Source organism: Phoca vitulina, unplaced genomic scaffold (genome assembly GCF_004348235.1).
Source record: "Phoca vitulina isolate PV1807 unplaced genomic scaffold, GSC_HSeal_1.0 scaffold87, whole genome shotgun sequence".
In the NCBI taxonomy this organism is placed as follows: Eukaryota; Metazoa; Chordata; class Mammalia; order Carnivora; family Phocidae; genus Phoca; species Phoca vitulina.
The window spans coordinates 2,243,465-2,263,888 of NW_022589790.1; the positions used below are offsets into that span (position 1 = coordinate 2,243,465).

The 20,424-nt window shown below is 49.9% G+C and overlaps 1 protein-coding gene and 1 pseudogene across 7 annotated transcripts; both read left to right on the forward strand.

The window, feature by feature from the left end:
* LOC116626450 overlaps window positions 1–3,100 on the forward strand; it is a 7,981-nt pseudogene extending 4,881 nt beyond the window's left edge.
* A 7,856-nt stretch (window positions 3,101–10,956) lies between these two features.
* Window positions 10,957–19,831, forward strand: ZNF692 (zinc finger protein 692). 7 transcript variants are annotated; one of them, XM_032395795.1, is made up of 12 exons: window positions 10,957–11,088; window positions 12,035–12,222; window positions 12,495–12,526; window positions 12,883–13,146; window positions 13,941–13,989; window positions 14,079–14,204; window positions 14,523–14,741; window positions 14,829–14,906; window positions 15,007–15,085; window positions 16,494–16,608; window positions 19,179–19,278; window positions 19,414–19,831. In XM_032395795.1, exons 2-12 carry the CDS (start codon window positions 12,047–12,049, stop codon window positions 19,715–19,717), a joined length of 1,542 nt encoding a protein of 513 aa, XP_032251686.1. In that variant the 5' UTR covers window positions 10,957–11,088; window positions 12,035–12,046; the 3' UTR covers window positions 19,718–19,831. The 7 variants fall into 7 exon arrangements, with proteins under 7 accessions (XP_032251686.1, XP_032251681.1, XP_032251687.1 ...); XM_032395790.1 differs by lacking the exon at window positions 10,957–11,088 and adding an exon at window positions 11,282–11,367; XM_032395796.1 differs by lacking the exon at window positions 10,957–11,088 and adding an exon at window positions 11,282–11,367 and having other exon boundaries at window positions 14,082–14,204.
* The last annotated feature ends 593 nt before the right edge of the window (window positions 19,832–20,424 follow it).

A 20,424-nucleotide genomic window follows, 5' to 3' on the forward strand; every position in this document is an offset into this window, starting at 1 on the left:
GCCCCGCCCCCCGCCGTGCTTCCTCCGCCGCCCGCCTCCCATTCTGAAGAATGCGGGGTCTGTTGTGCACCCGGAACCGTCCAATCTTGTCTTCCCGGCAGGAAATTGAACTAGTCAAACGAGAGGCAAGCGCAAACCCCTTGGAAAACTGAAAGGATTGGTGGCCACTGCGCAGGCGTCGGACTCAGCGAAGGCCGAAACTAGAGTGGCCAAGGCGAGAAAGCCTGGCAGCCAGACGCCGGGCGCCGCCGCCCATCCCTGGCCCTCGTTGGTGAAACTCCGGCCAGTTAATACACGGAAAGCGCGTGGAAATACACTCGCCACAGAGTAACTGGCAAGCAAGTGCTGCTGTTGTTGTTTTCATTATTATTAGGTATTTCTGCCTTACTGCCCCCTGGCACACCCGCCCGTCCATCCTTCAAGATCCGCCCCTCCTCTGCCCAGTAGCTCAGCCGTGGTTGGAGATGATGGGGAAACGGTTAAAGAAAACGGTTATCCTAACTATTAAGGAAAAAATTATTCATTCATGACACTTGTTAAAGTACCGTAAGGAAGACTTTATTTGAGGGCGGCTATCGGGATCGGTGTAGGGACCACTGCAGTGGGGTCTTGCAGTGGGGGGACAGAGATTGGACTCAATTCGGAATACAACAAAGAAAAGTGAAATTTTATAGCTAAGGAACCAGATTGGGGGGGGTCAGTGAATGGAAAATTAGTAAGAGAAAACATCATCATCTCAAACGGCCTGACAGGATTCTTGGGGATGGTGGCGGATGAGGAACCCCGTTAGATATCCAGGTTGATCAGAGATCAAGGATGGGAGATTCTGGCTAACCTTACTCGGCAGGAATCTTGCTAAAATTGAACGATGCAGAGACAAACATGGAAGTCCAAAAGTCAGGCCTAGTAGAAAAAGAATTTAGGGGAACAGTTAACATAAGAGCGCAGAGACCGCTAGTCTGCTTCAGCAACCAGTGGGAAGGCCCAGCTGCTCTGCTCCAGACTCACTCATTCATTCATTCACTGAGTACTGAGGCTCCACTGACATTATAGCAATGAGCAAACACAGCCGCTCCCTCTCCCCGCCCCGCCCCCTCCCCACCCCCCGGGACAACTGACTGCTAGTGAGGGAAACAATCTGCACAAACAATACACAGCTGTAGGAACAAAAGTAGGGCCGTGAGATAGCAAGTTGTACTTTTAGACGGGGGTGGTCCAGTAAGGCCTGCTGAGGTGACATTTGCTAAGATAATTTTTAAAAAGTAAAACACATGACTCATGCAAATATTTGATGCATACGTGTCAAGATTTTATTCAGTTCATTAATGAGGGGCACTAAATGATATAACCAATTCAAAGGAGATTTTGAAGAGATTTTTTTTTTTAAATAATCAATCAAAGGAATGTTGAAAAAAGATTGCCAACAGATGGAAGGGAGGTTAATATCCTAAGGATAGGTAATAAACTATGGTGCTTAAAGTTATGATTTCTACTTTGGGGTATATATATTTTTTTTACCAGAAAGAAATCAGGGGCATCTCTTGACAAATTTTATTTGTATTGCTATAAACAGGAATCTCTGGCCTTGCTCTCAAACGGAAACCTTTTGCATTGCTATCACTTTTCTACAAGTTAACCTCTGTACCTGCAAAATTATAAAATAGCCAAGTCAATCAAAGGTGCCCATGAAATCCCCAAAAGGTCTGCTAGACAAGGCTAAGCACTCCACTGTTAGGACACCTAGCATGCAAGAGGACAAGAGCTGGACAGTAGTTAAGTGGTAAAAGCAGATTTTATTCAGGAACTATTGCAGTAGGGGATATGAAACCTCATATAGAACTGGGCTCAGTTCTAAATATAGCAAGGACAAGCAAGGATTTATAGTCAAGGAGCAGGATAAGGATCAGTGGATGGAAAATGAGAAGAGACAAGAGTAGAGAGATTCTTGCTAATAGGATTTCTGCTAAAGGCAGGCCAGTCATGAGGTATTACCTGGGGATGGTGGGGGATGAGGAATTTGATTAGATATGGAGAGTGATTAGATATCAAGGGGGGAGGGATTCTGGATACTGACCTGTCAGGATTATTAACATTAGGATTATTAAAATTAGACTATCAGTTTATTATTATTATTATTTTTACGATTATTAAAATTAGACTCCAAGGCTGTAGGCAACTAAGGTTCTGTGGCCCCAGGAAACTGTTCCCCACCCAGTCTGGACAACCAGGCAGGTACCTTTTGCATTACAATGGCCTTGCAACGAGTGTGGATCCAGCTCAGCCCCAGTGCCCACCTTGCCCCAAAGCACCCAATTCTAGGGACTCTTCAATGCCTGAGATTTATGGGCCTGAAGAAAATGATGCATCCTTGCAAATGTCATCTGCTGAGACACCCTACATGGAGACCCTTTGTCCTCTTCCTTCCTCCATGGATCTGTTTACTCAGGACAGCTCTGATTCTTTCCCCAGTCCCAGAGTAAAACTACTACCCACTTCTGTAGAGGAGAGCACAGTGAAGAAGGAAGATACAGTCCAGGGCAAGAAACAGAAAACCAGAACCATATTCTCGTGGACCCAGCTATATGTACTCAATGACAGATTTCAGAGACAGAAATACCTCAGTTTCCAGCAGATGTGAGAACTTTCTAACTTTCTGAACCTTAGCTATAAGCAGGTTAAGACCTGGTTCCAGAACCAGAGAATGAAATCTAAGAGGTAGCAGGAAAACAACTGGCCAAAGAATAGCAACAGTGTCACTCCGAATAGCTCAGCAACTACAGAATATCCAGGCTTCTATTCTTATCACCAGGGATTCCTGATGAACACTTCTGGAAACCTTCCAATATGGAGCAGCCAGACCTGGAAAAGCCAGTCTTGGAGCAACCAGACCTGAACAGTCAGCTCCACAGCTGTGGAGAGGAATCCCTGCAGCCCCAGATCCAGTTCCAGCAAAATTCTGTCAATGATTTGATCTTCGAAACTGCCCGGGAAAGCCATAGTGTAAAAAAGCAAACTGCCCAGTATTTTAGTGCCCAGCAAATGATGGATTTTTTTCCCAAAGTACTCTGTGAACATACAGCCTGAAGATGTGTGGCAATGAGCATATTATTCAATCTCAATTTGGGCAGTGGCTGTATTACTTCTCCTAGGATTTATCTTTTAGGGTCCTGTATCTCTGCCTTGTTACTGTTTCTCTTTATGCTTATCGTATCAGTTGAGGGGATTTGATTGGAGTCTAATCAAAGAGGTTTCGGTAGCATTGACTACTATGGACAACATGATAAAAGATGTTTCTTGCTAGAGATAACTAGATATAATACTAGCTTGAATATTTTTGGGTTCTAGAATCTAACCTCAAGAATAGGAAGTGATGGGGGGCGCCTGGGTGGCTCAGTCGTTCAGCGTCTGCCTTCAGCTCAGGTCATGATCCCAGGGTCCTGGGATCGAGCCCCACATCGGGCTCCATGCTCTGCAGGAAGCCTGCTTCTCCCTCTCTCACTCCCACTACTTGTGTTCCCTCTCTCACTGTGTCTGTCTCTGTCAAATAAATAAATAAAACCTTAAAAAAAAAAAAAAAAGAATAGGAAGTGATGGATCACTAAATTCCACTCCTGAAACCAATACTATACTATATGTTAACTAACTTGAATTAAAAAAAATAAAATAGGAAGTAAAAACAGAGATGTGTGATGAAGGATTACCCGTATTTTCTAAGATTGAGAGGCTTTACTTGTTGACAACCTCAGTTGTTATGAAGAGTTAAGCTATAATGTGCTTCTTTGATTTCCTCTGCCCCTTGTGCTGTTTTACTACAGTTCCTAATTTGTTCATTATTCTAGTATTTGTAGAAAGAAGTTTTGCATTTTTTTTTAAAGATTTTATTTATTTGTTTGAAAGAGAGAGAGAGTGTGAGAGAGAGCATGAGCAGGGGGTAGGGGCAGAGGGAGAGGCAGTCTCCCTGCCAAGCAGGGAGCAGGGAGCCTGATCCAGGGTCCGATCCCCGGACCCCATCCCTGGATCCTGCGATCATGACCTCAGCCGAAGGCAGATGCTTAACTGACTGAGCCACCCAGGTGCCCTGAGGTTTTGTATTTTAATGCACCAGTTTGATAATAGTACCAGTTTGACTCGTAGGTTTATAGGTTTAAGTACAAATAAATAAAATACACACTTTACCTTTGTTTATTTCTTTTTTTTTTTAATTTAAATTCAATTAGCCAACGTATAGTACATCATTAGTTTTTGGTGTAGGGTTCAATGATTCATTAGTTGCATATAACACCCAGTGCTCATCACATCTCGTGCCCTCTTTAATGCCCATCATCCAGTTACCCCATCCCTCCACCCACCTCCCTTTCCTCAACCCTCTGTTTGTTTCTTATAGTTAAGAGTCTCTTATGGTTTGTTTCCCTCTCTGATTTCTTCCCCTTCAGTCTTCCCTTCCTTCCCCTGTGGTCCTCCACGCTATTCCTTATGTTCCACATAGGAGTGAAACCATATGGTAATTGTCTTTCTCTGACTTATTTCACTTAGCATAATCCCCTTCAGTTCCATCCATATTGATGCAAAGGGTAAGTATTCATCCTTTCTGATGGCTGAGTAATATTCCATTGTATATATGGACTGCATCTTCTTTATCCATTCATCTGTTGAAGGGCATCTCGGCTCCTTCCACAGTTTGGCTATTGTGGACATTGCTGCTATGAACATCGGGGTGCATGTGCCCCTTCTTTTTACTACATCTGTATCTTTGGGGCAAATACCACTTTACCTTTAAAAAAAAGTTAGACTCTGCAAGGATGGACATGGAAGCCCAAGGTCGAGGCCTAGTTGAAAAAAGGGCTCAAAGTGTTATTGAATCAAAATGGGCCTGCTCCTCAGTGAGTTACAGACAGAGATTTTACCAGGTGGAGTTGCTGTACAAATAAACCATCTTTATTTGTACAAATAAGGAGATCACAGGGAATAATTTCCAAAGCTGTGTCTCCCCAAAGGAAGAAACACAGGCTCCTTTAGGGCATGGGTGAATATTCAGAAGGGGATTTTAACATTATAATGAGGCGGAAGTCACTGTTGGTCACTCCTGGCACTTTCTGATTCATCTGGGCAGGCTCTCCCTCAAATGTTTCTTTTTCTGGTCCAGTAGTTTGTTAGCTTGTTTCTAAAAGGTAAGACTGATAGCTAAACAAAAGCTTCTAGGAGTTTAGTTTCTACAAGAAAGATTGACAGTTAAGCAGAAGCTTCTACTAGAAATGTGCTGAGTTCGGGGGTCAGGCCAGTGACAAGAGGAGCCTAAGTAAAGTTGAGTCAGGGAGAGTGTTTGTCACCAGCTATCTATATTGTCTATTTACAACTTTTGGATAATTGTTTCTTATCATATTGAGCCCCTGACTGAAGGGAGGACATGAGCATCTGGAGACAAGGAATGGGGTTTTCTATAATGCTTATGATAATATCCAACTTCTCTGGTAGCCTACCTGGCCTTCATGACCTTTTGGCCAGCTTGACCCCACTTCATAGTCTCCCATGTGCCCCAGTGAGCTAGCTGCCTTTCCTCAACATGCTTAATCAGTCTTCACTCCCACTGCCATGCCCAGAGAAAGCCCTCCTCTACCTGAGCTGCTGGATGCAGCAGAGACAAAAACAAAGTATCAGTTCTTAAGAAGCTTACATTCCAGTAGAGAAAGACCTAGAATAAACAAAATTATTATATGTTGGGAGTGATAAGTACTGTGACAAAAAATAAAGCAGAGAAAGAAAGGTAGAGAGAGATGCAGGTGATGAGGAAGGCCTCTCAGGATGTGCCTTTTGAGCAGAAATTTGCAGAGTCAGGGAGCAACCAGGTAAAATATCTGGGACCAGAGGGCTTCAGGGAGAGGGAAGAGCAAATACAAAGGCCAAAGGAAAGTCAAAAAACAGTATGGCTGGAACTGAGTGAGAGGGACTGATGCCAGTGTGCAGAATGACACCAGTGAAGAGGACGGCGTTGGGCTGAGGTGTGGTAAGATACGGCCTGCTATCCGAGGATGCCCTGGCTGTCCTATGGAGAGTCAACATTAGAGTGCAAGAGTGAAGCAGAGAGAACAGTTGAGAGGCTACAACAAGGCCCCTTGACTAAACTGGGTGGCAGCAAGCCAAGTAGTGAGAGAGAGTTGAATTCTGGATACATTTTGAAGGTGGAGCCAACAGGATTCATTGTTGTCAACACAAAATTCATTGTTGTCAACAAACCTTGTAGAATTTCTTTAAAAAAAGAAAGAAAGAAAGAAAAAAGGAAGAGGGATGCCTAGGTGGCTCAGTTGGTTATGTGTCTGCCTTCCGCTTAGGTCATGATCTCAGGGTCCTGGGTTTGAGTCCTGCATCGGGTTCCTTGCTCAGCAGGGAGCCTGCTTCTCCCTCTGCCTGTTGCTCTCCCTGCTTGTGCTCTCTCTCTCCTTGTCTCTCTCTGACAAATAAATAAAACCTTTAACAAAAAAAAAAAAAGGAAGAGACTTTTATTTGAGCCCAAGGACTTGAATTGTATCAGACATAATCTTCACAAAGAAGAGAGTGCTCCGGGCAGGGCTATATATATTTTAACACAGAGTTACAAATCAGGAGCTTGGGAATATGGCAGAGTAGGAGGACCCTGAACTCACCCCATCCCACGTTTACAACTAGAGATCTTCCACATCCAAGTCAATAAACCAGGAAGTGATCCAAAGACTGACCAAACAAACTCCACAACTAAATATGGAGAAGAAGCTGCATCTCATAGGTTAGGAAGGTCGGAAAGGTGGAGGGAGACTGCCCCCAGGAGGGCACACATGGAGAGGACAGAAAAATGGGCCTTCCCATCAGGGAGCTCACACGGGTAATACTAAACCCTATAAAACTTGGCTTTAAAAACCAGAGGGGCTGAAATCCATGAGTTTGTAAAAACAGTTGGGACTTGGAGGCTGGAGCTTTAAAAATCTGCTGACAGGTTTGGCCAGGAGTGTGAGTGATAGCTGGGTTGCACCCCTTAAAGAGATAGCAGTCCACATGGAAGACAACGTAAGAATGGCAGTTCACACAGTGCCAGGGGGCAAATGGGAGACAGACCTATTTGTAATGATTTTGGAGCATGTTGGGGGACTTCTCTGAAAACAAGGGAGCTGGCAGGTGCCGTTTTCCTCCCCCATCATAAACACAGGGACTCTGTGGAAGGATTTAACAGGCCTATGTAGAACATTCCATCCTAAAAGAGCAAAAATGAACATTTAGGATGTCACCAAGATAAAAAGCTTCTGCACAGCAAAGGAAACAGTCATCAAAACTAAGAGGCAACCCACGGAATGGGAGAAGATATTTGCAAATGACACTACAGATAAAGGGCTGGTATCCAAGATGTATAAAGAAATTATCAAACTCAACACCCAAAAAGCAAAGAAGCAAAGTGATCCAGTCAAGAAATGGGCAGAATACATGAACAGACACTTCTCCAAAGAAGACACCCAAATGGCCAACAGACACATGAAAAAATGCTCCACATCACTTGTCATCAGGGAAATACAAATCAAAACCACAATGAGATACCACCTCATGCCGGTCAGAATGGCTAAAATTAACAAGACAGGGAACAACAAATGTTGGCAAGGATGTGGAGAAGGGGACCCTCTTACACTGTTGGTGGGAATGCAGGCTGGTACAGCCACTCTGCAAAACAGGATGGAGGTGCCTCAAGATGTTAAAAATAGAGCTACCCTACGACCCAGCAATTGCACTACTAGGTATTTACCCCGAAGATACAGATATAGTGAAAAGAAGGGGCACCTGCCCCTATGTTCATAGCAGCAATGTCTACAATAACCAAACTGTGGAAGGAGTCAAGATGTCCTTCAAGAGATGAATAGATAAAGAAGATGTGGTTAATATATACAATGGAATATTACTCAGCCTTCAGAAAGGAAGAATACCTACCATTTACATCGACATGGATGGTACTGGAGGGTATCATGCTAAGTGAAATAATCAGAGAAAGACAATTATTATATGGTTTCACTCATATGTGGAATAGAAGAAATAGCACAGAGGATCATAGGGGAAGGGAGGGAAAACTGAATGGGGAGAAATCAACAAGTGAGACAAACCATGAAAGACTCCTGAATTCAGGAAACAAACAGGGTTGCTGGAGGGGTGGGGTAGGGGTAGGGGGTAACTGGGTGATGGGCATTAAGGAGAGTATACGATGTGATGAGTACTGGGTGTTATACGCAACTAATGAATCATTGAACACTACACCAAAAGCTAATAATGTACTATATGTTGGCTAATTGCATATCAAGAAAATAAAATAAAATAATATAATATAAAATGTCTATATTACCCAAAGCAATCTACACATTTAACACAATCCCTATCAAAATACCAAGAGCATTTTTCAAATCGCTAGAACAAACAATCCTAAAATTTGTATGGAACCACAAAAGACCCCAAATAACAAAGCAATCTCAAAAAAGGAAATCAAAGATGGATGCATGAGGATTCCGAATTCAAGCTATATTACAAAGCTGTAGTCATCAAGACAGTATGGTACTGACTGCTAAACAGACACATCGATCGATGGAATAGAATAGACAACTCAGAAATGGACCCACAACTATATGATCAACTAATCTTTGACAAAGCAGGAAAGGCTATCTGATGGAAAAAAGACAGTCTCTTCAAAACGTGGTGCTGGGAAAATTGGACAGCCACATGCAGAAGAATGAAACTGGATCACTTTCTTACACCATACACAAAAATAAGCTCAAAATGGTTGGAAGACCTAAATGTGAGACAGGAAACCCTCAGAATCCTGGAGAACACTGGGAACACCTCTTTGACCTAAGCAGTAGCAACTTCTTAGTAGACACGTTTCCAGAGGCAAGGGAAACAACAGTAAAAATAAATTATTGGGGCTTTATCAAGATAAAAAGCTTCCGCACAGTGAAGGAAACAATCAACAAAACTAAAAGGCAGCCTGTGGAATGGGAGAAGATAATTGCAAATGATATATCAGATAAAGGGTTACTGTCCAAAATCTATAAAGAACTTATTAAACTCAACACCCAAAAAACAAATAATCCAGTTAAGTAATAGGCAGAAGACATGGATAGACATTTTTCTAAAGAAGACATTCAGATGGCTAACAGACACATGAAAAGATGTTCAACATCATTCATCATCAGGGAAATACAAATCAAAATCATGATGAGATTCCACCTCACACTGCTGTAATGGCAAAAATTAACAACACAAGAAACAAGGGATGTTGGTGAGGATGTGGAGAAAGGGTAACTTCTTTCACTGTTGGTGGGAATGCAAGCTGGTGCAGCCACTCTGGAAAACAGTATGGAAGTTCCTCAAATAGTAAAAATAGTAATACCCTACGATCCAGCAATTGCACTACTGGGTGTTTACTCAAAGGATACAAAAATACTGATTTGAAGGGGTTCATGCGCCCCGATGTTTATAGCAGCAATGTACACAGTAGTCAAATTATGGAAAGAGACCAAATGTTCATATGTTCATCTACTAATGAAGGGATAAAATGAATAAAGAAGATGTGATATATGTATCTATATATAGATATTACTCCGCCATCAAAAAGAATGAAATCTTGCCATTTGCAACAACAGGATGGAGCTAGAGTATATTATGCTAAGTGAAATAAATCAGTCAGAGAAAGACAAATCTCATCACATCATTTCCCTCATATGTGGAATTTAAGAAACCTAACAGGTAGGGAGAAGAAAAAAAAAAGGAGTGAGGAAGAACAGACTCTTTTCCTTTTTTTTTTTTTTAGATTTTATTTATTTATTTGAGAGCGAGCGAGAGAGAGAATGAGAGAGAGAACACAAGAGGGGGTAGGGTCAGAGGGAGAAGCAGACTCCCCGCCGAGCAGGGAGCTGGATGTGGGACTCGATCCCGGGACTCCAGGACCATGACCTGAGCCGAAGGCAGTCGCTTAACCAACTGAGCCACCCAGGTGCCCCCAGACTCTTTTCTTTTAGAGGGAGCAAGAGAGAGCACAAGCAGGGTGAAGGGCAGAGGGAGAAGCACACTCCCCGCTGAGCAGGGAGCCTGATGTGGGACTCCACCCGGGGAGTCCGGGATCATGACCCCAGCCGAGGGCAGATGCCCAACCAACTGAGCCACCCAGGCGTCCAGACTCTTTTTCAAAAAAAATTCACTTATTTATTTGAGAGAGAGCAAGCACACACGAGCGGGGGGAGGGCAGAGGGAGAAGTAGACTCCCCACTGAGCAGTGAGCCCCAGGGTTTGGGGGGGCTCCATCCCAGGACCCCGTGATCATGACCGGAGCCTCCCAGGAGCCACAAAGCTAACTGCTAACTATAGAGAAAGAACTGAGCGTTGCTGGAGGGTAGTCGGGTGTGGGGGATGGGTTAAGTAAGTGATGGGTATGAAGCCGGGCACAGGTTGTGATGAGCACTGGGAATATATTATATGTAAGTGAGAAATCACTAAATCCTACACCTGAAACCAGTATTACTCTGTCTGTTCACTAACTGTAAGTTACATAAAAACCTGGAAGAAAAAAAAATCCATGGGACAATTAGATCACTCTAGAAGAGATAAAAGAGAGTATTTGGTCTTGATTCCAATCCATGGGGACTCTATATTTTTGGGGTACAGTGGTTGAAGTTCCAACAAAGGAAAGGAGGAGCGAATGAGGAAGAGGAGTATGGAGAGAAAGATCGACATTGTCAGATGTTGCTCTGAAGGCCAAGAGGTCGCAGCAGGTGACTTTGAGAAGCACCATTCCAGAGGCTTGATGGAGAGGAGAGCTCCTCTGGAGTCGTTTGAAGAGAGCATGGGACGTGAAGAAGAGTCCCCAGCAAATCTGGGCAACGTTTCAGAAGACTGTCGATGCCTCAGAGGGAAGCGTGCGCAGCTGGATGGTTCTAGAGGCGTCTCGTTGGTTTCTGAGGTGGCTGATTCTGCACACGTGTTTGCACGTCGGTGGCAACCGAGAGGGAGAAATTGTTGGTGAAGTACACAGCAGGGCCCGTTGTGGAGGCGACATCCCTGAGCAGGCTGGAGGGGCTGCGGTTGGCACACGAGGTAGGGTTTGGCTCTGTACGTTGCCCCATCAAGCGCGGGGACTCGCGAACACACGCCACCGCCCCCCAGCTTCCCCGCAGCTCCGCCACACGCGGGGGCGACTCCTGCGGGAACTACGCCTCCCGGCAGGCGGTGCGCTCGGCGGCCAGTGCGCAGGCGCGCGCCGCCAGCCTCGGCCTGTCCCTTCCCAGCCGCCGGGGCCCCTGTTCCGGGCTGGAGCCACCGAGGCGGAGGGGGACGGGTTCCTCTTAAAAGAGAAACGGCCGCGGTGCGCGCGAGGTGGGCCCCCGTCCTCCCGCCGCTCTCCGGGCGTGCGCGCGAGGCGGGAGGAGGCGCAGGCGCAGTCGGGCTGAGGGCGGGTGGGGGCTCGCAGGTAAGGCCGGGTGGGGGTGGACCGCGGCGGGCGCTCCGGGTGGCCTGGGGGCTGCCCTTGGAATTGGCCTGTCCTGCGCATAGTGAGCGTTAAGTGGGGCGGCCCGAGACGGGGTGGGGGCGCCCTCCAGGCCCCGGTCCCACCCGCATTCACCCCGCTGTGAAAAGCGCCCCCAGTAGACACCACCTCCCCTTCCCCGTCAACCAGTAAAGGCGGTAAAGGCCTCTGCTCTCCTCAGGGTGAAACTGTTCCCTACCCCTCGTCCAGCCCCAGTTGAAATTTCTCCGTGAAAGCTTCACGCCCCTTCCCACAGCTCGCGTCTCTACACTTCAGGATGCTCGGGTCGGGCCATTGTTCTGACTTCGACCCTGTGTCCCTACCCCCTCCACCGCGCTGCTGCCCTGTAACGTAAGCCGGGGTGGTTCGGGCCCAGTGGCAGCGGATGCTACTGAAATGACTTGGTCTTGCTCCCAGTTCACCGATGGGGGAAACTGAGGCCGCAGCGGCGGGTGGAGTCGGGGTCCCGGGCACGAGATGAGGTCCGTCCGGACGCGTGTCTCCTCCGCCCTGTAGGTCCTGGTGCCCATGGCTTCCTCCCCGGCGGACGCATCTCGCAGGCGGCAGGAGAAGCGGCGGCAGCTGGACGCGCGCCGCAGCAAGTGCCGCATCCGCCTGGGCGGCCACATGGAGCAGTGGTGCCTCCTCAAGGAGCGGCTGGGCTTCTCCCTGCACTCGCAGCTCGCTAAGTTCCTGTTGGACCGGTTAGGGGCCGGGCGGGGCGCTGGGGGAGGGCACCCCCCGGTTGCAACACCCAGTCCCCTCCCTGGGTCAGGCGCGGGCCCCCTGACCCAGGGCTGTCTCATTGCAGCAGAACAGCCTGTGTGATTTGTGGCCTCTCTGGGTTCCTTGCCCTCCTCTTGGTCTCCAGCGAATAGGGGGTCCGAAAGTGTGTGCGTGCTGAGAGCTGAGGGCCGTTGGCCAGGCTCCCTACCTAAACCGCCTCCCCTCTCCCCCACCCCCTTTCCCCTCGCAGGTACACTTCTTCAGGCTGTGTGCTCTGTGCAGGTAGGTAGGAAATAACTAGAGGCTGGGGGTCAGGAGCCAGGGAGGGAAGAGGGGCAACAGGGAGTGATGTGGCCCAGAAGCACCCTCCTGAAGGGGATTGGATCAGAGGGGACCCTGAGTGAGTTTGGAAAAAGGTGGGGTATAGTTGGGGAGCCCAAGGTAGTTTGATGGGGGCAGCCTGTGGACAAGAGAGCAATGTCTCAGGACCTTGGGGGTTCTGGGCTCTGAAGAATGGTAAACTGAACTAGGGACTGGCCTTGCCCAGGGGGTTGGGGGACAGGGCTGTGAGGCCGTGGTCCCAGGGTGAGAGTAGGAGGCTTCCCAGCTTGCCCTGACTCTTGCCTTCACCACTTCAGGTCCTGAGCCTTTGCCCCCCAAGGGTCTGCAGTATCTGGTGCTCCTGTCTCATGCCCACAGCCGAGAGTGCAGCCTGGTGCCGGGGCTTCGGGGGCCCGGGGGCCAAGATGGGGGGCTTGTGTGGGAGTGCTCTGCAGGCCACACCTTCTCCTGGGGCCCCTCTTCAGGCTCCATATCTCCAGAGGAGCCCAAGCCAGTGTCCTGTCCGAATACTGCCCGGAGAAGCTGGTGCCCGGAGGCCAGGAGCGGGCCGGAGCCTGCAGGTGGGCTGCAGGAAAGAAGAGTTGTGAAGAAAAGCGAGGGAAAATGGCTCCCCCTCTGTAGCTTAGAACTCCATTTTCTTTTTCTTTTTTTTTTTTTTAAAGATTTTATTTATTTATTTGACAGAGAGAGACATAGTGAGAGCAGGAACACAAGCAGGGGGAGTGGGAGAGGGAGAAGCAGGCTTCCCGCGGAGCAGGGAGCCCGATGTGGGACTCGATCCCAGGACCCTGGGATCATGACCTGAGCCGAAGGCAGACGCTTAACGACTGAGCCACCCAGGCGCCCAGAACTCCATTTTCTAAAAATTATCCTCAAATATATATATATATATATATATATATATATATATATATATTTTTTTTTTTTTTCCCCTCAAATATATTTTTAGGCATAAGAAGCAAAATACAGAATAAGATGTATGTTGTGTTACCATTGCTGGAAAAATAAGGAGAGAAAGAATATATATATACACACATATATATATTTATTTATGAATGTATAAAATATCTCTGGAAGGGCATGTAGGAAACCAGGTTCTCTGTGGGAAGAACTAGGTGATTGGGGGACAATATTGGAAAAGAGACTTTTCAAAGTGTACCTTTTTTTACTTTTGTTTTTTGAACCATGTGAATGTATCATCTCTAAAGTAAAATACCCCTTCCCATCCCAGTAGCATCTGCACCCTCCTCCTTCTTCCCCAGAGTCCTCCCACCACTTCAGACCGTAGAAGTATACCTGTCCTTATCCCCCGAGCCCAGAGTTCCTTCCCCTTTGACCCTACGTGTGCCAACAGGTTTGGAATCTGAGCATGATGAGAGGACTCAGGAGGCCAGGTTGCCCAGGTGAGGTTGGGGGTGGGAGGGAAAGGATAGACTTGGGTGAACAGGGCAGGTGAGGGAGCAGAGCCTGAGGCTTCCCTTCCTTGGTCCAGCAGGGAAGTGGGACCCCTACTGAAGACCTTCCCAACCCCAGGAGAAGAGGGGGAGGAGGAAGATGAGGATGAAGAGGAGATGCTCAGTGATGCCAGCCCATGGACCTACAGCTCCTCCCCAGATGAGCAAGTTGGGGTTGTGGGAAGATGTTGAACAGAGCAGGAGGGAGGGAGCAGCTGGTCAGGGATCCCGAGCTTTCCAGACTCAAGGGAAAGGCTTATTGGTGGGGAAGGCAGAAAGAATTGGAGGCTTTCAATTGGGGAAAGGGGATGAAGTTAGGCTTAGGGGAGAATGAAAGCTGAAAGCAGGTGTGAACAGAGATCCTGGAGTATGGGTAGGGTTGTTCTGAGTTTGGGATTCTTCGCAATTTAGGGGCTGGGGTTGGGTTGAAGGCTAGCTGAGAGCCCAGGGAGATAATGCCCTCCTCTTTCTTCTCTTTTCAGCAGTGATCCAGATGCCCCCAGAGTACTTCCTTCCCCTGTCACCCATGCACTTGAGGGGGATTCACCCCCGGCCCCAGCAGCTCCCCTTAATCCTCTTGCTGTACCATCCTCATCAACATCATCATTGGGTTCTGGAGCTCTTCTGCCTACGGAAGTTGGGGTACAGCCGGAACTCAGAGGGACCCCTCAAGCAGCCCAGCAGACTGAGCCCCTGGCCAGGTAACCTGATGGCTGAGACAGAGGGCAGGGGCATCCCGGGACATGGCCCTCCCTCGAGGCCCTCTGCTCCCTCTTTGCTGCCCGTAGCCCTGGGAGTCAGGCCCAGTCTGCTCTGACCTTGGCCTGGGAGGAGGACACGGCACAGATTGGCCCCAAGAGAATTAGGTAGGCCTGGGGGAGGGGGGCCTTGGGGAGGGGAGTGAGAGGAGGGGGCTGAGGAGAGCCTGTGGGAGTTCTTATGTTCCTGCCTATCCTCCTCTCCCAGGAAAGCTGCCAAAAGAGAGCTGCTACCTTGTGACTTCCCTGGCTGTGGAAGGATCTTCTCCAACCGGCAGTATTTGAATGTGAGGTCATGAGGGGCATAGATTGGGTTCTGTGTGGTCTCAGAGGTATATGAGAAGGGCTTAAGGAGATGCTGAGGTGAAGGAGAAGCTGAAGCAAAGAAGCTTGGGGTGTGGGTGGATTTGGAGATAGGAAGAGAAGGGTTGGGGTGGACCTGCGGAGCTTACCTACAGTTAGTAATCACTAAGCCAGACAACTGGTAGATAAGGCAGAGAACCAAGCCTCAGGTGCACAGCTGCTGTCCACCGCTGCTGGTTGCATGGGCCCTCCAAGGGTCACATGGGGATAACGATGGCATTCCTCAGGCTCTTGGAATGCTAGCAACTGTTCTAAGCACCTGATGTGGGTCAAGTCTTTTGATCTTCAAAACATCCCTAGGGAGTAGGTGCTGATACTGTTCCTTCTGCAGATGAGGCAACTGAGGCTCACAGACGGCTAGTGTGTGGTAGTGCTGGGGTCCCAGAGTCCACCCTCCGCCGCCTGGCCCTGCTGGCAGGAGTGGGTAGTTCTAGAGCCAGAGGACCAGAAGATGCAGCCTCACTGCAGGAGAGGTTTGAGGCACAAAGAGGGAAGGGCCACGGCCCCCACACTTATCCAGAGCCTTCCCAGACCACGTCCTGAAGTTGAGGGAGAGCCCAGGCCAAAGGGATGGCGAAGCAAGGGTGTATGGGATTTGGGAGAGCGAACGGGTAGGAAAGCTCTGGGATAAGAACTTTAGTGGGGCTAGGCAAACACACAGGAGCCTGTTAATGAAGAAGACTGAAGCAGCCTCAAGCAGCAGTTTAACTATGGGAAAGTGGGATTATAGAAAAGGGGAAAGCCCATGCAGTTTACGGAGCCAGGATGTAAAATTAGGTCAGACAGGAGAACTATTTCCCAGACATACTCAGGGAGTGAAAGAACAGACTACCCCTAAAAGTGTTCCAGGTTGAGAGCATGCATGTGTGTGTGTGTATGTGTGCGTCTGTGTTTCCAAAGCAGATTTAGGAAGACGTCATATAATATGTACCCGTGATGAGCTATTAATAAAGTAGGCAATCTGGGCAATATTATTGTACATTGATATTGAAGAGGATAATCATACCTACCCAAATTGTGTTCTCATTCCCAGCAGACAGCAGCTCCATGGTTAGGGAACCAGGAGTGTCACCAGAATGGCACTTTGTTCAGGGAACTGGGCTTTGTAAGGAAGGTTGTGGCAAAAATGTGAGATAATGCAAATCAAGGACAGAATAGGATGAGGGCAGAGTTTGGTGTTGGGATAGGAGGGGTGCTTGCCTTCAGATGAGGACTGGCCAGGAGGATGTGAGCTAGTGGTGAGAGAACTGTTGTGGGGAAGGGGGGGCAGAGGAGCCTGCCTGCTGGGCCAGCTCTGGTGGTTTCCCTGACACCACCCGTTCCTTTTCCTAGCACCACAAGAAGTACCAGCACATCCACCAAAAGTCCTTTTCCTGCCCAGAGCCAGCCTGTGGGAAGTCCTTCAACTTTAAGAAACACCTGAAGGAGCATGTTAAACTGCACAGTGGTGAGTGGTAGAGACGCCTCCTCATTTCCCTCCTGTGCATGCTGTCACCTCCACGTGTGGGTGCCCTCACTTCTCCATGTGGGTCCTGTCAGCTCCCCCTGGGGGTCCCTGCACCTCCCCTGTGGGATGACTCTCACCCTCAGGTCTCTGTGTGGTGAGCACCTGCCTGCTTGAGACTGTTCTAGATGCTGAGATACAGCAGGGAACAGAGGGCAGTCCCTACTTCATGCGACGTCCACTCTAGTGATAACAGGGATATAGACATGTGAAAGCCCAGGAGGGGAAGGAGAGCATGAGGGAGGAGTCTCTCTGGTAGAAAGGGAAGGTCTCTGAGCAAAGACCTAAGTGAAGGGAGGAATGGAGCCTTGTCCACGTCTATGGGCAGCACTGGAAAGGCCCTGAGCTGGCTTCCGCGTGGCATGTTCCAGGAAGGGAGGGAGAGGAGGCCTGGAAGTTAGAAAGGGAGGAAAAGAGGTCAGACGGTGGTGGGGGCCTCCAAGACTACCATCAGCGTGGCTTGGCTTCTGGCCAGACGAGATGGGCAGCACCTCAGCGTCCTGTGTAGCAGAAGGACACAACTGACTTTAAAAGGAGCAGAGTGACTGCCATGTGGACAAATGGGACTGTAGGAGCGTGCAGCGTGCGGGGAGAGCAGCCTTGACATGCTGGTCCGGTCAAGTTGGTCGGGGGGAGTGGCTAGAGGCTGATGTGTGCATGACGGAGGAGGCAGGAGGCTGCTGTGAGGACAGACTGGCCCCAGGTGGATGGGCAGGAGGGCGCCGAGGCTGACTTGAAGGATTCCAGCCTGAGCACCTGGGCAGAGGTGATGAGATTTCCTGAAAAGGGGGGAGAGGCGGGCTTTAGGAAAGGGACATTTTATTTGGGACATGCTCATTTAGGCATCCCAGAAGATGTGACTCTGGAGTTCAGAGATGTTTGGGGGGAAAGAAGTGTGTTCATCACAAGCACACGGGTGGTATTTGGAGTGAAGGTGGAAACAGCTACATGGAGTGAGCGTAGGCAGAAAGGAGTTCTGAGCAGGGCAGGCGGGAAGGGCAGCGCCCAAGAGGCCAGTGAGGCAGATGAAGACGTGGAGAGAGTGCTCTAGGGGGAGGGGAGGGTGGGTTGTGCCAGTGCAACGAGACTGAGCAACATGAGGACAGGCCGCTGGACGTGGTGGGAAGCCACCTTTGACTAGATGACAAGGGAGGACAGCCAGAATGGAGTGAGTTCAAGGCAGGGAGGAGCTGGGGCAGTGGAGAGAGTGAGTATGGGCCACTCTCCGGAGTGTTGCTGTGAAGACAAGTAGGGAAAGGGGGTCTTAGCTGGAGGGCTGTGGGTTTGGGGGTACAGATGGGAATGATCCCACTGAGAGAAGAGGCTTCCCGATGCCTAGGTTGGGGGTGGGGGGAACCTCCGGTCGGGGGGAAGCAGTGTATCTCTGCACAGCTGGAGGGGACTGCAGTGGAGCAAGGAATAGTCTCACACACGGGCACGGAAGCAGGTTGGCTGAGGGCTTGGGTGGGGGGACTACGTGGTTATTCTCCCCTGGCTTCTCTCTTCTTGGTGACTTGAAAAATGAGGTCCCCGCTGATGAGCTAGCAGAGAGAGGAGGTGGTATGGAAAATGGCCTTCTGGGCTCCTGAGAGTGGCAGAGTGAACTGACCGAGAAAATGCAGAGGCTTATGGTGGGCCCTTGGGACTTGTGGTTGTGGATGAAAGGAGAGGCCGAGGCGTAGGTGAACAATCCGTGGGTTGTGTTTCTGCTCCCCTTGCCACACCTCTGTATTCCTGGAGCAGGCCAAGAGTTGTGTTTACTTTGAGTTGGATTTTAACCGAACAGGTACAGCTAAGGGAGAGAGCGGCCAGTGAATTCGTGGTGTGGGCGAAGGAAGGCTACAAAGATGCCCTGGAAAGGGATCTGGGAGAGGAGTGTGGAGGGGGACAGTGGGAAGGCAGCGGGCTGCTGGGCTGGCAGCGTGGAGTCCCAGGCTTATCGTAGCAGGACACAGGAGAGGGCCCCTGCTGAAACTGCAGTTTCAAGGAGGTGCAGTGATGGGGCATGACCTGGGAGTGGTGGCTGAGAAGGGTGGGAGACCAGGTCAGTGAAGGTCAGGGAACAGAAACGTGGAGTGCTGGACGTGTAGGAAACAAAGCAGTGGCACGAGTAATGGCTGAGGAGAGGGCCTGGAGTCAGAGGTTTGGGGAATGTGGTGGTGTGGTGGTGGGCTCCCAAGGGGTGGTGAGACAGATGTCTCAAGGACGCCATGAGCCGCAGGGATGCCCCGTGTATGGGCTGCCCTGAGACTTGGGGGTAGAGGAGAGAACCCACAGCAGGCCTGTGGCAGCTGCGGGGGAAGCGCAGAGGGCAGGTGGTTAGTGCTGGTAGGGAGGCAGGTCAGGGAAAATGGAGCAGGTTGACAGCCAGAGGGCACGGCTGGGGGCTGGGAGGGGTGGGATAAGCAGGTTGAGTTGGGGACAGTACTCCTGTGAGGGTTGACAGGTGGGCTGGGCTGAGGAGGGGCCGCGGCCTGGGGATGGAAGCTGGGGTGACCCCTGTGAACCCGCAGACACCCGGGACTACATCTGTGAGTTCTGTGCCCGGTCTTTCCGCACCAGCAGCAACCTCGTCATCCACCGGCGCATCCACACTGGAGAGAAACCCCTGCAGTGAGTGTGGGGGAGCGTGGGTGGGAAGGTAGGGCTGCCAGGGGGACCAGCAAGACGCAGCTGAAGGAGGGGGCACCCCTGGGGAGGTCGAGGTGGGCTGAAGCCCTGCCCTTCCCCCCGCTGTCCCTGGCTCAGGTGTGAGATCTGTGGGTTCACCTGCCGCCAGAAGGCCTCCCTGAACTGGCACCGGCGCAAGCACGCCGAGACGGCCGCTGCTCTGCGCTTCCCCTGTGAGTTTTGCGGCAAGCGTTTTGAGAAGCCAGACAGTGTTGCAGCTCACTGCAGCAAAAGCCACCCAGCCCTGCTCCCAGCCCCACAAGAGTCACCCGGCCCACTGGAGCCCTGCCCCAGCATCTCTGCCTCTGTGATCCTGAGGTCCGGTGAGGAGTCCAGGCCCTCTGTGGTTCCTCAGGCTCTGACTGTGCTCCCCCAGCAGTGAGCATTCCTGAGCTCTGAGGAGCCAGACCCTGGAGACTGAAGAGGAGTGGGGAAGAGGAGTGCCAGGTGCCTGGTCCCCAGAAACCAGGGTGACAGGGAGTGCAGGGTGGGGCACAACACAAGCCAGGCTACTTTAGTCTTCCTCAAGGACAGAATAAACCCAGTATTTTACATGGACGTGTGTGGGCAGAGTGAGTATTTTGGCACCTGAAGCTCAGAATCCTGATTCCTTCGGAAGCAGGCTCTGCTAGAATATGCCTGAGTGCACCACAGGTGTGGGCCGTAGTCCTCTCTCTGCAGCCCCTACCTCAAGGACCCAGCTTTCTTTCCCAGTTTGCTTTGGCACTTTGCAGTCCTCTTCTGTGGACTGTCCTACCTATTCTTGCACTCAAGAAGGGCAGGCTGTGACATATGGGGAGCGCTGGGTCATTCCAGAGGGATTAGCTGGAACAGGAATGGAGGTATGTGAGCCTGAGCCACATTCGTACTCTGCATTGACCAAGAGAACCAAATGTATAGGCTTGAAGAGTCTTGCCTCCCAGTGCAAAATCAAGGGGGCTGTACGTGCAAGATCACTGAGCTACCTTGGGAGGGGACCTCTTAGAGCCTCAAAAGGGCCTGACTCTTGGATCACTCCTCAAGTCTGCAAAGACAGCAGCCTCCGGTTTGACAAAGGAGGCTCTTGGCGTCTGGAACCCAAACAAACAA